Genomic DNA, 18,982 nt, shown 5'->3' on the forward strand with positions numbered 1-18,982 from the left:
AGATTCGTAATATTTGACAATATATTCGAGATCAAATTATGAATTAGTATCACTAAATACTGAACAATATGTCAGGAGTATTATGTAGATCTTACAGTTGTATTAAGCCTAAAATCACTTCGAATTAATCAGTAGATCGATTAATAATGATCACTACTTAACCAAGTATTCGAATTTCCAAGATTTTTTTTTGCTTTAATACAGTTGTAAAGCCAGATAGACAACCACTGGGCTTCATAGACATTGAGTTTGATATTCAGTATCACTATCAAAGAATAGATTAATACCATTGGATTGATGGTTCAATGATAATATTACTGTAATCAAGAGTAAGTAGCCATGATTTTGATTTTTGATCAAATATTGGAATATAAGTCTAGAAAAACCACTCACATGAGACTTCTCACCTCATTCTGATGGGTTGATAGGTACAGTACCCCAGGCACGGCCCTAGGGACTTTGCCGCCCTGGGCGAGATCGGCAACCGCCGCCCCTTACAAGTTTCCCGTCTAATTGCTAATCCCGGGTTCCACCCCTTCCTTGAGCGATCGCCTAACTATTGTGTCTCCGCTGTGATGCGATCGCGCAATTCGCAACAAAGAGTCTCAGTAAACTCTAAATAATTATGTACTAGGAGTCACAAGTGTAAATTGGACATTAAAAAAAAATTTTTTTCATAAACTGTTTTATGGTTCCGGTTGCAGATATTATATATTTTTTATAAGCCGACTTAAAAATTTACCCGAAGGTTATCAGCTGTTTAAGTTACAATTTATCCTATTATATTAGCGAGCAATTTCTGTATTTATATATATGGTTATTTATGTTCAACGGATCTCGAAAACGGCACTAACGATTTTCACGAAATTTGGAACATAGTGGGATTATGATATAAAAATTAGATTGCACTAGGTATCATCCTTGGGAAAACTCGCTGAACTACATTAAAAGGATAATTCATCCTTGGCTGAAACACCTGAGACTTTCGTCGTCTGTGAATAGTAAAAAATGAGCAAGTGGTTCTGTGGAAAATCAAAATATCGCATCCCCGAAATTCATAAGCTGACGTATAGCCAGCTGTGAAATATAAAAACGATTATTTTAGAGAATTATTGCTGTGTTCTGTTTATCAATAAATGAAAATAACGAGCGAAGCTCGGTGCCCCGATATTTGACATTTAAACGAATAATATTGGGGCACCAAGCTTCGCTCGTTATTTTTATTCAATGACTAGCTGGCCCGGTGAACTTCGTACCGCCAAATAGTTAATGCATCTCATGACAAACTGTAGCTGGATGCAAACCTGAGGAAGCGCGTTGTGACATTTTATTTATATAGATAACTTTCCAACAGCAAAATGAATAATTTAATAAAAATAAATTAATTCTGAACACCGAAGTCAGCACAATTATTCGAAACAGAGTCATCAAAGTAATTATTCGAAACATGTCTTTAGAGCATGTTATTCTTTAACCTGAGGCCGCACTGCTGGATGGTTACACACAGAACAGTCATTTTGTTTTTAGTTGGAGCGTTTAGATTTCAATTTCTACTACACAAGTTTGTTTAACACACCTGTTTAATTGAGTAGAACTCGTCTAACCTTTGCATGGGAAAATTCCTTCACCAATTCTTCAAGATCCAGGGACTGAGCTATTTTATGTTTGCTAGACCACTCAGCCGTTCCTGGACATTGTTGATCTTAGAAAAGTCTTCATTAGCTGGAGTTTGGAAAAGTTTCTTTTATAATTTTACTATTCACATTTAATATTATGAATTTATTGTTTATTTGTATTTTTAAATTATCCATTCTTTAAAATTTGCCGCCCTGGGCGGCCGCCCGGTCCGCCCACCACTGGGGCCGGCCCTGCAGTACCCATCCAGTAACAATATGAGTGTTATTATTCAAATTGATAAACCAATGATCAATTTATTGTTCTACGCATGTAATTTTGTCGGATCACTTTGGTTTTGAAGCGAATGGATTTATCCATTCCGGATAAATGTTACCAGAGAAACATTTTGTGTCTTATTGAATACTTTGAAATGCTTTCGATTGGTGTAAACGCTTTTCAACGCATAGAATAACAGAATAACATAGAATAACAATGCTGGATGAATGACAAATCAAGCGGAACGTCTGATATTGGTTCCGATAAGCCATTCAAGAATTTAGTCATTCATACAGGCGGTCACAGCAATAACTTTTTAAAAAAATTAATATTCTCAGAAAGTTTTTGTTTTACTAGATCAACAGTACCATGAAAAATTCATCCTCTGAATCTCATGGATTTATATCTTACCGAATTTGAAATGTTCTGTCCCAAAAATTCAAACTTCAGGAGCTCATATCTCAAAAAGTAATGATCGGAAAAAATGTTTTCCTGAGAAAACGTTTTCATTTTGATAGCTTGATGATATACAAATCGAGAAACTTTGAAAAATATCACGAGTAGAAAGTTTATTTTCAGCCTTTGCACAGCCCTAATACGCTGTTAACATAGTAGCTACTAGAAAAACAATACATTTTCACAAGTAGCAAATTGAATGTATAGAAGTGCTGAAAGATTATAGAATGGAAAATAGGATAACAATGAGAAGTACATCAACAAAGAAGAAAAACTTGCGATAAAACTAGACTTGAACTTCGCTACGCTCATCAGAGAAAACTAGATTTTGTTATTTCAGATTCATTTCAGTCATACAATATTAACAATGAAGCTCTATCATTGAGGAACATCAATCTCATGTGTAATCTAGGGGGCATTAACAAGCGAAAAAGGCACTACACTAAAACCCTGAAGATATTGTGATAGACAAAACCTGTTTCAAGATTTCAAATCATTTTTCCCCTTCGAGATAAACAATGAATAGATAATGCACCGTTTTACATTCATCGATTCCTGTTTTCCCGTGTCCCACTTTGACACACTTCCCTCATTCGTGGGATGAAAGATGGAAGGAAGAAGTCAAAATATTCGGAAGTGCGTGGGGGAACACTATGAATTATTTATGATAGATGCTCTATTTTAGTTATAACATGTCATGGCCAACTAACAATGATTTCTAAGTAGTTCAAATTCTCATTTCTTAGTAGAACTAGAATAAATAATTAATCTTTAATCTTTAAATAATTAATCTTTAATCTTCAAATAATTAATCTTTGAGTTCTCCATGTTGAAGTTATTTCAGTATCGGATTTTCTAATCAATGATATTGTACATTTACATTCATTGTGGAAAATATATTTCCTATTGACTTTACTTATTGGGCCATATGAATAAAAATGAGCATTTGCTTATACTTCTTAAATATCGAGCATTTGCTTCATTTTCTATGAATAAACGTGAGCAAAACCTTTTGCTCATGCTCATCAAAAAAATAGTTTGAGCATTTGCTCAAAAGTAAAAGCTTATGCTCAAAATTGTATGAATAAACTAGAGCATTTGCTCAACTTTTGAAGCAAATGCTTCGAAAAGGTGAGTCTAGTCTAGAGCAGCTTATCGCCTTTTGCTCATAGTAAAATGGCTCAACTAATTCGTATGAGGAAGAGGAAACTATACTAGATACGATCACAACCAATAGTTGAGAATTATAAAATTCATTTAAGATTCAACCATGATATATATCACCATTATTCCTACAAAAGAATAAATACAAAAGATGAGAGTGTAGACGATTATAAGAAGGCTATTGATATTATAAGAATATGCTGAAAAATAATATATCACCATCATTCCTACAAAAGAATAAATACAAAAGATGAGAGTGTAGACGATTATAAGAAGGCTATTGATATTATAAGAATATGCTGAAGATTATTATAGAGATGACATTTTTTCACGCTATTATTTCAAAATTCTAAACTCAACTAACCTAAAACTCTATTCATAAATAGAAAACAACGCAAACACAAACGGTGCCCCCTACTTGCATATTTAGCGCTTCCGTGAGCTATAAAAACAAAGTAAGGCTACAAAAGCGAATCAGCTGATGAAAAATCTTTAAAATACGTGAGCATTTGCTCCAGAGCTCAGGAGCATAAGGTGAGAGTATAAGGTAAAGCTTATTCATATAAAAATGAGCAAATGCTTTTGCTTCTACCTTTTGCTCATGAACAAAACCTTATGCTCCATGCTCTTGCTCATGAGCATTTGCTCTGGTTTTATTCATATGGGCCATTGTTCAATGTATACTCTCTATATATTTATTTTACACTCATAATTCCTTCATTTATGTTCAAATCATATACATGATTAGAATAAGACCAACAGGCCTAGCCCAAAACTGTTTCTCTTCCGAGTCTTGATAGAAGTATGTGCAAAAACTCTTCTTATAATCAATAATATTAATAACTCGAATCATCTTCATGTTTGATTTTCTCACAATACTATTGAAATGCTCAGTATTTTGTGAATATTGCCACTTATACCTTTGCGCACTCGTGCTTACATGTAGAACACGTGATAAAATTGATATTATCTACTTCTTACAAATCCGAAATCAGAATAAGAAGAGAGTTGGGAGATAAAATTCGAATTAGGGAGAGTATATTAAGTTGGATATATAGCAATATCCAGTCTTCCTATTCAGTAGATATGAGATTCGTAGTTCACATGAAATAAGAATCCTATTAATAATTTGATTTTATGGTATGAGATGTTATAATATTTCTCCATGATTGAAAGAATAAGACTTTGATATTGTCAATACAACTTTTATTTATTCGAAAATTAATTCATAATTCAGAACCAGGTTTCATGGTAAAACCTACCACATCTTCAGCTGAACTAGCATGTTTGTTGGAACAGGAAATTCAATTTCAGGTTATGTGTTGGGATTGTAAAAGGGAAGGAGAATGAAAGTTGTTAGTGGGAATGGATGGATTAATAATGAAATTAAACTATGCTAAACAATCCTAACACATACACCTACAATAATTGAATTTCCTGTTCCTCCAACAACAACAAACATGCTAGTTCAGCTGAAGATGTGGTAGGTTTTACCATGAAACCTGGTTCTGAATTATGAATTAATTTTCGAATAAATAAAAGTGGTATTGACAATATCAAAGTCTTATTCCTTCAAGAATCCTATTGATAAGAATCGTAACAATCCTATTGAAATAACTACAAAAAGCTTCATGTACGGAGAAAAATTAATAATAATAATATGATGAAATCACATTCACAAGAGCAAGCTCAATTCTATTCACACAATATTCACCAACGCAGTGCATACATATTATATACATTTAGCTTCAACGAGAAATATGGTTGGAATGCATTCACTCTATCATGTTTTATAGTTCTTCAAGCTTGTGCATACTTGCTGACAATAAAAAAGCAAAATCGAATCAAGTAGTTGAACACCACGTAGTATCTTCCTACATCAAGCTAAAACCCTCATACCTACCAGCAGTTTATTGTAGAAGAAACTGGTAGGTTTAGTTACAGACAAAGTAAATTGAATATTTAAAGGCGAAATAATTTGTTAATTAGTTATCCGTCAATATTATCTTCCTACAATAGTTTTGCATCCTACATCAGTTGCTCAGCCTCTGCATGAAAGAATTATACAAAATAGACGCAACTGGTGCAATCATTTGGATAGAATGCCACCTGGAAGAATGCCTCTTGAAGTCAAAAACGATGGTTCTTCTGAAAAAAGGAATGTAGGGAGGCCAAGAAAGAGATGAGTACCGGAACAGGTTAATTAATAAACCTAATCCCTGTAGTGAAGATGAGATGAAGATAATCTTCCTACAGCCAAAACCCTCATCCCCACCACCAATTGGTTTTAGAAGGAACTGGTAGGTTTTAGAGATTTGTTTAAGAGATTTGATAGGTACAAGTTGAATCAGTAATCAATGTGTAGGCCCAATGAAGAATTTAAAATATTTCAAAATATTGCTCTTGACTAAACGTTTTTACTGGTTAGAGTATGAAAGATGGAATTAACCCAAGCTTTAAAAGGATGTAGCCAGTTTAAAAAAATTGATAAATGAGTGAGAGTAGTACGACTTGTGTAGTGTGTAATACGACTTGTGTACAAGTCACAAGTTCACAAGTCTTATTTATCTCTAGTCACTCTCGTGTTTCGGATGGACACGTTAAGTCGTCGGTCCCGGCTGCCTAAAGAGCAGTTGTTAGGTGATGTCAGAGACCCTGAAATTGATCAGTTGTGACCTGAGAACTCTGACACCAGACCTGAGCCAGCTAGGTCACTCGACATTATTATTATTATTATTATCATTAAATAATATATTAACTGACTGACAGAATAAGAAGACATTTTTTCCAGAATCTAGACACAAATGCAATACAGATACTCAACTTCAAAAACTTTTACAAATTCATAATACTACAGAAATACTACTTCGAAAATAATTATAGACAGACCAATCAAAATAGATACAATACAAGACACTTGCATTATAGAACACCAGACTTTTATACAGAAATGGGAAAGGCTATACCGGAATACTTTGTACCGAACATCCTCAACAGCATCCCCAATCACCTCAAGAGCCTCAACACATACGCAGAAGTTAAAAGAGAAATGAAGAGCTATTTCATAACAAATCAATAGAAGATCAACATATAACTAAATTTAACATATAAATGTAAACATCGTAAAAAATACAAGAAGAAGAAGGAATTATATTATGTTATAAACCTCTAGCAAATCTGATAAATAATGTATTAAAACAACACCCCAATATAAGCTAAAATTAACTTCATGGGGTAGCCACAAAATCTTAATAATAATAGGAGATCTAAATTAATTCTTTCAGTTCGTACAGTTATCATTATTATTGTTATTATTATATTATGGATATCTAAATAGATTCTCACGAAATATGTGATAAAATATAAGATGCTATTATTTTATGATCACTCTAATGTAAACTATCATATTATATAATGTGAGAAAAATTTGAATAAAAAAATTATTATTATTATATTATTATTATTATCATTAAATAATATATTAACTGACTGACAGAATAAGAAGACATTTTTTCCAGAATCTAGACACAAATGCAATACAGATACTCAACTTCAAAAACTTTTACAAATTCATAATACTACAGAAATACTACTTCGAAAATAATTATAGACAGACCAATCAAAATAGATACAATACAAGACACTTGCATTATAGAACACCAGACTTTTATACAGAAATGGGAAAGGCTATACCGGAATACTTTGTACCGAACATCCTCAACAGCATCCCCAATCACCTCAAGAGCCTCAACACATACGCAGAAGTTAAAAGAGAAATGAAGAGCTATTTCATAACAAATCAATAGAAGATCAACATATAACTAAATTTAACATATAAATGTAAACATCGTAAAAAATACAAGAAGAAGAAGGAATTATATTATGTTATAAACCTCTAGCAAATCTGATAAATAATGTATTAAAACAACACCCCAATATAAGCTAAAATTAACTTCATGGGGTAGCCACAAAATCTTAATAATAATAGGAGATCTAAATTAATTCTTTCAGTTCGTACAGTTATCATTATTATTGTTATTATTATATTATGGATATCTAAATAGATTCTCACGAAATATGTGATAAAATATAAGATGCTATTATTTTATGATCACTCTAATGTAAACTATCATATTATGTAATGTGAGAAAAATTTGAATAAAAAAATTATTATTATTATTATTATTATTATTATTATTACGACTTGTGTATAACTATTTGAGAGTTGTGATACTCTAGAGTATGGAATATGAAATTAACCCAAGCTTCAAAAGAATAAAGCCAGTATCAACACATTGATTAATGTGAGAGTAGATACTCCCTGCATCTGAAAAGTTGAAGGTCAATGTCCTCAATGACGTCAGAGATTTCCGTGATTCTATCGAGGTATACAACACCTCCACACCTATCAACTGCAGATTACCGATCAAGGAGCTCAAACTTCTTGAAGATTATGAAACAAATATTAATTTCATGACATTAATTAACTGGTGATATTGCTTCCCTCGTATCGAGTGTTAATTAATATGTCGAGAGCACGCACTGAATTTCAGAAGAAAAAAAATATTTTCAGATTATTTATCACGTATCACTGATAAGGTTACTGAAATGCGTGGTGTGTGACAAGGGTAGGATTTAGTTAATAGCTTAGTTGAAAGAAGTGGGTGGAGGAGAAATGGGAGGGAGTTATAATCAGACTTCACTTGAACTCCAGTAAAAACCACAGTATTGAAGGGATAATAATATTTGAAATCATAAAATATCTGTAACAATATGATTATTGGTATCAAATGTAGCAAATTCATTCATCAACGGAAAATTATTTCCTTCTTCTTCTTCTTGCCTTCATGATGAAGAAGAAGAAGGAAATAATTTTCCGTTGATGAATGAATTTGCTACATTTGATACCAATAATCATATTGTTATAATCATAATGTTTATTATTGTTCATCAACGGAAAATTATTTCCTTCTGAAATGTGAATATGGAAGTTATATAATTCTGCAATGTGATCGAGATGACTGGGAAGTGGGTGGAAGAGAAATGGGATTAAAATTTAGACTTTGATTCAAACTACGGTGAAAACTACTTTTGTTCCGAATTGTGAGCAGTATTAAACGGATAATTATTATTATATTTGAAATCAGAAAATATCTGTATCAATATGATTATTGGTATCAAATGAAGCGAATTCATTTTTTGAACGGAAAATTCTATCCTTCCGGAATGTGAATATGGAAGTTTTATAATTTTACAATGTGATGGAGAGGGGTATACTTTACAATGGTACTTTATAATCTTGTAATTTACCCACTTTACAATGGGAAGTGGGTGGAGGAGAAATGGGAGTAAAAATCAGTCGTTGGCTTATTGGGCAGTTGGCTAATCGTCGTGAGCAGTATTTAACGAATAATAACTATATTTAAAATCATGAAACATCTGTAACAATAAGATTATTTGAACCTATCAAATTAAACGAATTCAGTTCATGAACGGGAAATTCTATCCGCCTGTAATGTTGATAATATGGATATTCATGGTTTTGTGATGTGAATGGAGAGGAATGAGCCTGAAATCTCCATTTGTCAATTGTTTCTGTTGAATGGAACGTGCAATAATTAAATTATGTGTGAGAGACAACGAACAAGATCCAAGAGAACGCTACTTTATTAGAAGGAGAATCCAGTCTTTGTATACAGCTTATAAGAGAGTATAAGATTCCAAAGAATATAATAAAGAGCCTGTCGATAAATTTATCAAGGTTTCTAATTGTCAAAAGTGGCTTATCATGAATGTATAGGAGGAAAAATGATTATGTCCCTTCGACCAGAGAGGACTTAGTAATCACTGATTACTTATTTTATCTGTGCTCCGACCTACAGCAAATAGCAAATGTAGGCCTGAAAATTCAGCTTGTGCTCCAATTACGAATTTCCGAGAAAGTGATTTCAGGCTAAGGAAATCAGGGAATAGCTTACTTGATGAATTTATAATTGACGAATTCCAAGATTAGAAAGCGAGTAATCTTGTAAGCAAGAGCTTATTGAATTCCAACACTTGATAGCTTATTGAGCTAAATTTTTTTGAGTGCAATATATTTTTACTTAAGGAAACTAGGAAACGGATGAGGGAATTCAGCCTTCAGCAGAAATTGATAATTTTGTAGCAATCAGGAACGGTATTTCGGTTTTTAATGAATCTGTGGTTGGACAACATATAGACTTTCAATTTATTACAACAGATAACAACCACAATATCACTTTTACAACTACTCAGAAAGGATAACTCAACTTTTTTATCAACCTGCAATGAATCTATTTCTGATGTAACTTATTAGTAACTAGCAGAAAACCCGTACTTCGCAAGGGTATATTATAAAACTTAACAAACTGAAAACTCTACCTAATGAAATTTTTAAGAATCTTTAATAAGCCTATAACCATCCTCGGTGAATATTAAGAATTGATATGCTTAATCTCAAGCTTATCAGTCCAGTAGTTCAGACGTCATTCTTGATTTTTCATCTCGTACTTGTACAAGTACGAGATGAGAAAATATTGGCTTAGATAGAAAAAAACGTTGAATACACTCTCAAGCAAAGTTTAATTTGTCCAATTGAGAACTTGAAAAACTGAGAACTTGACGTAATGAAATCTTGAAGAATTGAAAATAGGCCTATAACCATCCTCGGTCAGTTCAGAATCTATATGCAAAATTTCAAGCTAATCAGTCCAGTAGTTCAGACGTCATGATGCGTCATACGTGAATTACCTATTACGTACCTGTATAAGCCAATTCTTTTCTTTATTATTATAGATTAGATCTGTACTCTCCTCTTGAAATGTATGAGTTCAGGGCTACTTTATTGTATTTATAAAATATAGAATTATAGTACCCTTTGAAATAGATTAATTCGTAATAGAATACGAATACAAATTATAACTACTAATTTCTACAACTGTAGAAACTACAGTGACTACTGTATTCTACATATCACTGTAAACTACAGTGACTACTGTGTTATCATGCCATTAATTTATGTGTTTATTTAGTTTGAGACTAATTAATTTTGGTTTGAGACTGCATGGAAGCGATTCAGGATAATCTACTGTAAACTAGTTGAAACCATCCTCTATCCGATTTGAAATAAGAATAACATAGCTCAGTGAATCTGTAATTCCACTCATAGCTTGTTTCCATTCTTTCCAGATTTCATTGGATCTCCAAGCCAGTATTACAGTGATAAATACTTCGAGGCATTTCGTAGGAGTTTAGAGGAGCCTGAAGAGTTTTGGGCGGAGGTTGGACGTGCTCTCAGCTGGTCCAAGCCTTGGACAAAAGTACTCGACAACACTGACGAACCATTCACAAAATGGTAAAACATGAGTTAGTTTTAGCAGACATAATAGAAATATTCCTTATTTTATGGTTTTAGTGTTTAGAGTTTCAGTTTTCATTCAGTTTTAGTGTCTTGTTTTTGATATTTCATCTGCAAAGTACGCTTCTACACTTGCAAGATACCGCAGGCTATTTCACAGTTATCGATTCTGCATTGAGTTTCCTGGTTATTCGACCTTTTCTTTTTTAATTTAGTGGTGTCCACTCAGAGATATATAATTATTATATATGGATATGAAACCCCATCTTCTTCTTCTGCTTCAATCGTCCGATTGGTTGGCAGCTTTCCATCTCTGTCTGTCCAGAGCCAGCTGTTTTAGTTGGGTATAGCTCTGGACCACAAGATCCCGGGTTATATGCTTCAAATATTGTAGCCGGGGTCTTCCACGAGCCTGTTGTCCACTGATTACACCTTCCAGTATTGTTAGCGTGAATTCGCTGTGTCTTATAATATGTCCTATCCAAGAATGCCGTCTGTCCCTAAGAGATTTCAATAGAGTTTTTTGTGTCTCTTCAGCCCTTTGCCTCCAACACCATACTTCAAATGCATTAATTGCCTTTTCTTCCGCCTTATCGATAGTCCATGTCTCTGAGCCATATTAATAGTGCAATACTCCAGATACAACTCTTTATAAGTCTCTTTCTCAAAACCAAATTCAGACTTTTGGAGGAAAGCACATTCCGTTTATTGATGAAAATGGCCTTGGCTTCTCTTATACGGCGCTTTATGTCTTCTTTGTCTTTTCCATCCTCTGAAATAATGCTACCTAAGTATTTAATTTTTTTTACTTGTTTGATGGTGTTATTCTCTATCTCTACTATTTCAAAATCAGGATTCTTGGAGCAGATCATCACTTCTGTCTCAGCCTTATTTATCTCCATGTAAAATTCATTCTTGAGAATGTCATGCAAGGTATTCAGTGCTCTCTCTAGATTACCTTTATCTTGTGCCACTATTGCAATATCGTCTGCAAAGTGGAGCATTTGCACTCTTAATCCATTTACCTTGATTCCTGAACAATATTCCTTACATTTATTGACAGCCTGTTCTACATAGATATTGAACAAAAGCGGTGACAAACTACAACCCTGCCTTACTCCTCTCTTGATGGCAGCTTCTCTTTGTTTCTCACCCACCTTCATAAATGCTGTTTGAGCAGTATACAGCTCTCTCTGATCCTTCTGTTTCTGTAATCTACTTTGATTGTTTTGAGTGTTTGCATGAGGATATTCCAATTTACCCTATCAAAATGCCTTATCTCAGTTCTTGATTAATCTGTTGTCTCCCCAATCTGACTATTGTCTCCCCACAGATTAATCAAGAACTGAGATACCGGTTTCGGTTGTTACACCATTATCAATATTTTGTAAACTTATACTAAAGTGAAGAGCTACAGTATTTATAATAACGGCCGAGCACTACTGTTGGTGGAAGCCGTGACGGGGCGATTCACACAAGGTGTAACAATAGGTAACCTGTTAACCGTTCATTTTGCAGAGAACTCTAAATGTGCAGCTTCCCTTCTTTTTTGTGACATCTTAAATTGAATACTTGGCCGCCATCTTCCAAAATGGAGGACAACTTTATTGATTTGAATTGATAAAATCCCCTTTTTTATGAAATTTTTGAATTCTACATAAAATTCAAAGACATTTTTACTCCTGTCATTTTCTTGATAAACCCTACCGTTTGGGATGTCCAGCCATAAGCCACACATAATCATATAAATATTGAATTACTGGCTTATTATGGCTGTACATCTTAAACGGTTAGGTTTATCAAAAAAATGACAGGAGTAAAAATGTCTTTGAATTTTACGTAGAATCCAAAAATTTCATAAAAAGGGGATGCCATTCAAATCAATAAAGCTGTCCTCCATTTTGGAAGATATCGGCAAAATTTTCAATTTAAAATGGCATGTCATAAAATGCTACAAAAAAGAAGGGAAGTTGCACATTTGAAGTTCTCTGTAAAATGAACGGTTAACAAGTTACCTACTGTTACACCTTATGTGAATCACTCTGTATATAACATGTGACGAAATAATAAAATTAGGAAAAAGGTACTAAGATTTCTATTTTTATTCATATTTAAAAGTAGCCATAAAGAAAAAAATACAATAAAATGATTTATTATTTAATAATAAAAAGTGAATTTGTATGGCTTCTGTTGGTGGAGAGTCCCTTGCAGTAAGGTCCCACCTCGCCTGAACATATAATTTAATTTATCTAATTTGAATAACTTTAAATTAATTTATTATTTTTCAATTTAATTCAATTTATCTCAAGGCTGCTACGCAAGCAGTCTATCCACTAGACCATGGATCATCCCATTGAGATATGAATTATATTACTATAAGATTATATTACTTGTTGAGATTAGATGAAATTTGATATTATATATATATATATATATATATATTATATATATATATATATATATATTATATATATATATATATATATATATATATATATAATATATATATATGTGTGTGTGTGTGTGTGCATATGCATTCATAGCTCAAAGTTGAAAAAATAATTTTACACTTGATATGTCAAATACTAATAGAATCTAGTAAGTTGTGGAGCCACTAATATGCCTCTTCTCCAGCATCATGAACCTCTGTCAGCCCTCCTGACAAAGCCCTGTCTTTTTTATGATATTTTATAAAATTGTATGATGCTTTTTATGATATTCGCTCAATTTAGATGATACTATTTGATGATATTATTCAGGTTTGTAGGAGGAGAACTGAATGCCTGCTACAACGCGGTGGACCGTCATGTGGAGAGAGGAAGAGGGGAACAGGTGGCCCTCATACATGACAGCCCTGTCACACGACAAGTGCGCAAAATGACCTACTCACAGCTTCAACATCAGGTAACCAATCAACCAATGAAGCGAAAGTATTCAAAGTATTGATATGAATAACCAAAGTATCCTTATTCAAAGAGTAAATTTTGCAAACGTAGCTCTGGTTAAACAGTACCAACTAGTAGTTCTGTGAACATTAGACCTCACGCAGTTTTCTCATCCACAAGTATCTGATGTCACCTGTTCTAGTTGATTCAGTTGAATCACAATTCACAGTTGAATCATAATTTACTTTAAAAACTGTTATTTGTTTTCTCCAAGATCAAAAAGTCACTTATGTTAATAAACTCAGTTCAAGTTTGAATTTTTATCCCATATGATGATTTATCCAGTTTCGTGATAATCTTTCCTTCTGATAAAAATATCTCTCAACTATTTTAAAATTAATTTTTCTCAATCAAGAATATTATAATTTCTTCGGCATTATTCAGTTCATTTAATCATTTTTCATTTTATTTTCAATCACCTATTAAATTTATGTGAGAATATTGATACTGATGGGCACGCATCATAAAAAATATTGAAACCCTACCTTTTAGAAATAGATACGGCCAGACATCTGTGTAATGCATGCAATGAATAATCCACTTGACAGCTGATTGATTATGGATAATTCTATAGTCTGATTGATCCTATCTTCAAAGTAGATGATATATATAGTGATATCAGAGTATGGAGGAATTCCTTTTCCTCTCATATTATCCATTAAATGCAAAATTTCAAAAACCTTGTGTATACATCGGCGTGCAAATGAAAAAGGAATATTCCTGCCAAATCTCAACGAATTCTATCAACGAGTTTGGCCGTAATCGCGTTACATACAGACAGAAAAAAGTAAATCGAGTTGAAACATAGACCTACTACGTTCGGTCAAAAAACTATTTGAAAGGAAACTTGGTTTATTTATACAAAAAACCGATCTATCTTGATAGTGTTAAGTAACAATAAACTTGGAAAAAATAAACTGTTGAGTTAGAGGGACGCTCAATACCTCATTCGATAGATTTTCATTGGCTTGACTCTTTGAGCTTCCAAAATTAATTATGTAGATTGATTCAATAATTAAAAATGAAGTAATGGAGAGCCCCCTTCTCAAATACCAGGAGTGTGGACACTAGCTTTTAAACAATAAGGCATTTTTATAAGCTACTTATGTTTTGCTCAAGTAACTAAATATGAATAAATATTGAACTCATGCTACTATAACATTTTTGTTTTCCTATTGATTCAACAAAACAATTTCGTGCTGCTAAGTGGGTCGAGGGGATCGAGGGTTACTAATACTTTCATAATAGATTGTTATAAAGTTAGTTCAATAATAAAAAACCTAACCTGAATTTCCTGATGACAATGAACCTTGTTGCTTCAACAATTTGGAAATTATTATCAATTACGACTCCTAGACATTATTGTCTCAATTGATAACTCGAATTCATCAATATAATCTTTCCATACAGATTAAACTATTGACAAAATTAAGATTCATGAAGAGTTTGATAAAATACAGAATTATGAAATAGTAAATCTGCTTTTACTTACCAATTTACCGTACTCCACGTTGGTGTTCAACCTCGCAGAATATGACTCTTCTGATAAAGTAGCCACAAAGTACTTGTTACTCAATGATAAAATACTATTTAATCGTATTTGAAGTTAGAACCAAACTCACACGAACAAGTTAATAGCACAATACTCACTCACTGGCACTGTTCTGTTCCAGGAGTAGCAGGATTGACTGAGCTTTCATCGTTAATACGGCAATAATTATTTTTATCATTTTCTTCTATTCCCGAGAGCCTCTTAATTCCATGAATCTAGACATATTTCTGGGTAAATGACGCTGATTCAGTGGCTGTCTATCTTCTGCTCTTTATTTATCTGGAGCTGTGTTTTGATAATCATAGTGGAATTCACTTTGAACTGACAACGTTTCTCCTTATAAGAGAAATGAATTAATTCATTTCAACCAATGCTCACAGTTTAAAGTGTAGGAGGAGTAGAAGTGAGTCTGGAATAGCCCTTGATGAGAGAACCTCTCTCTATCTGTAAAATATCGAGTTTCAATAAATCTGTTCCACCATGATAATAACTCTAGTCGTAATATTATGCCATATTATGTAATTATTCTTCGTACTTGGTGTAATCACAATTCTGTGGAAGCGTCGAAATTTCTAGATTATTTGATTATACAGTATTTCCAACATCAATCCCAAAAAATCTGGTGTGGCGCACTCACACAACTTTCCTTGCCGTTATAAAAATTTATTACCTGACGCTAGTGCCACACGAGGTCTGCTATCTCTTCGTAGTGAATGATTTAATAGAACCAACAGTTGCCAACAGTTTGCAATTTAATAATCACATTTTCTCGAATTTCAAGCTTATTTTCAATTTTAGGTGAAAATGTTACTGAACATCAATTGTAGAGATTTTTATGCTCAATCTTTTCCACTTAATTTTTTTCGTTTAAATTGTATATGAAGGCTGCTAATTGAGAATCTAAAATCAAACTTTGCATAGATGGGGCGGAGCTCCTGAAATTTTTACAGATATAGGACTTGTTGCAGTTGATAGAGCTTATCAATGAATATTTCAGGTATGAATTTGATCAAAATCGTTGGAGCCGTTTTCCAGAAAATCGCGAAAACCCTGTTTTTGATAACATTTTCGCCATTTTAGCTGCCATCTTGGATTGCATTTGATCGAAATTGTTCGTGTCGGATCCTTATAGTGTAAGGACTATACGTTCCAAATTTCAAGTCATTCCGTTAACTGGAAGATGAGATATCGTGTACACAGACGCACATACACTCACACACACACACACACACACACACACACACACACACACACACACACACACACACACACACACACACACACACACACACACACACACACACACACACACACACACACACACACACACACACACACACACACACACAAATTCTGAGGGTATAACCATCTCTTCAATGATATGCTACTGTATCTCAGAAGAAAATTGCTTTGAATTTTGTTGAAAGGTATCACACTTGGCGGGAGCGTTGGCGAGTATTGGTGTGGGCAAGGGTGACCGAGTCTTGATCTACATGCCTTTGGTGCCTGAGGCGATTGTTTCCATGCTGGCCACAGTTCGTCTCGGAGCAGTTCATTCTGTTGTTTTTGGAGGTAATTCCTTAAAATTACTCTCACCTTTTCAACTAGTTCTTATCCCAATCACTGTTTTCATTGTATCATGATAGCGTAAAGGGAGCGATTAATTGCTTAATAAGTCACAAAATATTGTCACCCTTTAGACTGGTTTTTGTGATAGTTTCCATTGTATCATGATAGCGTAACGGGAGCGATTAGTTAATTGCTTGAAAAGGTAATTAATTCCACAAAATATTGCCAACCTTTAGACTGGTTTTTGTGATAGTTTCCATTGTATCATGATAGCGTAACGGGAGCGATTAGTTGATTGCTTGAAAAGGTAATTAATTCCCAGGGCCGGTGACAGGGAGGGGTAGGGGGGCTACAGCCCCGGGGCCCGGCCCCCGGAGGGGGCCCGATCCGGGGCCCTAGGTCTGGTTTAAAATACAAATCAGTGGTCTTTTTGATTGGGCAATATTTCCTTTAACAGACTTCTTATCTAAAATAAAGTTGGGTGTAATGCATTAATCAGTAGGGCAAAGCTTGAGTTTTTCTTCTATTGTAGAATAGAAGAAAAGCAACGGTAAATTTAAAGGTGAGGGGTTTTAGTACTGTGGTGGCCCGCAGGTCCGGCCCGGCCGCCCGGTGGGTATTATCAAGTCTGCGAGGTAGCAGCATGCAGCATTGGCAACACTGCACTAGCCGTCATCGCGGCCAGCGGCAGTGTATCTGTCTAGCTTCTTTGTTTACTTATGTCTGTTGCACGCTGTCAATTTTCTTGCGGTTTCGTGGATAGTTCTATCGTTCCGTTTCTGTTCCATTTGAATCACCTGATTCAGCTTACATTGAACAGACAGCATTTATTTTGAGATACGTGCATGAAACCGAAGAAGAAAGTGAACCCTACAAAGTGCAAGAACGACCTCTATGTTTTGCTGATTGCACAAAAAAGAGTGGCAAAGATATTGCTGAGCTTATCTTAAGTACTTTGAAACGCTATGAAATCCCTATAGAAGACTGTAAAGGCCAAGGGTACGACAATGGAAGTAACTTAAAAGGTGCCTTTAAAGGAGCTCAGGCTTTCATATTATCAGCCAACAGCGAAGCTGTTTACTCTGTGTGCACTTGTCACTCCTTAAACCTTTGTGGTGAACAAGCAGCGGAGTGCTGTCCAGTGGCTATAACTTTTTTGGGGCTGTCCAAAAGTTATTCAACATTTTCAGTTCAAGCCCCCAGAGGTGGGATATTTTGAAAAATAGAATACCCGGATCTCTTCACTCCATGTCAAAAACACGATGGTCAGCAAGAGTGGATAGTGTAAGACCTGTTGCACCTCATCTTTCTGGAATAGTAGAAGCACTTGAGGAAGTGATCAAACTAAATTTGACAGCAGAATGTCGTCGAGACGTAGGGGGACTGAAGAAATACTTCAAGAGCTTCAACTGCCTTCTTCTTGCATCGGTTTGGTACAAAATATTGAAACCCATTGACACAGTCAACAGAGTTTTACAGAACCGTGGTGAAACCTTAGATGTAGCGTCAAAGAATCTAAGTCAATTGATAGAAGATTTGAAAGTTTTGCAGAATGATGGTTGGGATAAAATCTTCAATGAAGTTTTGGTCGTTGCTGAAAACATAGGGTGGCCGCAGCAACTTGAAGAGGAAGAGAAAAGAAGTAGGAAACAAAAAGAGCAGCTGACGAGGATGACGAGGTGTGTGATGACAATACGGAACATGAACTTTATGCAAAGACCACTTTTAAGAACAAAGTTTTTAATGTCATTTTGGACAGTGTCATTGGGGACATGACAGTGTGTTTCAAGTCAGTCAGCGATTTGTGTAGTAACTTTTCTGTTTTGTGGTCATTCAAAGAAATGCCAGATGACCTGATCGAAACTAAATCTGCTGAACTAGTACAATGACACCAAAAGTGTTGTTTACTTTGTAAAATGGGAAAAAAATCAATTATGTATAATCATAATTTCTCTACGTGAATTATATGTAATAATTATGTATATGGATTAATAAATCAATTTCTCCAATCAAAACATGTTGTAT

The 18,982-nt window shown here is 34.1% G+C and overlaps 2 protein-coding genes across 2 annotated transcripts in view; one reads left to right on the forward strand and one right to left on the reverse strand.

Moving 5' to 3' along the window:
• Positions 1–15,521, reverse strand: part of LOC111052056 (myosuppressin) — a 182,484-nt gene extending 166,963 nt beyond the window's left edge. Inside the window, exon 1 of the mRNA XM_039433603.1 lies at positions 15,329–15,521. The gene's annotated coding sequence lies outside the window, so the exon portion shown is untranslated. The remainder of the gene's footprint in view (positions 1–15,328) is intronic.
• Positions 1–18,982, forward strand: part of LOC111059197 (acyl-CoA synthetase short-chain family member 3, mitochondrial) — a 62,117-nt gene that overhangs the window by 1,679 nt on the left and 41,456 nt on the right. The window contains 3 exon segments of the mRNA XM_039433599.1: positions 10,723–10,888; positions 13,651–13,795; positions 16,816–16,960. Of these exon segments, the coding sequence (XP_039289533.1) occupies positions 10,723–10,888; positions 13,651–13,795; positions 16,816–16,960 (456 nt within the window).

The sequence above is a fragment of the Nilaparvata lugens genome, chromosome 7 (assembly GCF_014356525.2).
Source record: "Nilaparvata lugens isolate BPH chromosome 7, ASM1435652v1, whole genome shotgun sequence".
In the NCBI taxonomy this organism is placed as follows: Eukaryota; Metazoa; Arthropoda; class Insecta; order Hemiptera; family Delphacidae; genus Nilaparvata; species Nilaparvata lugens.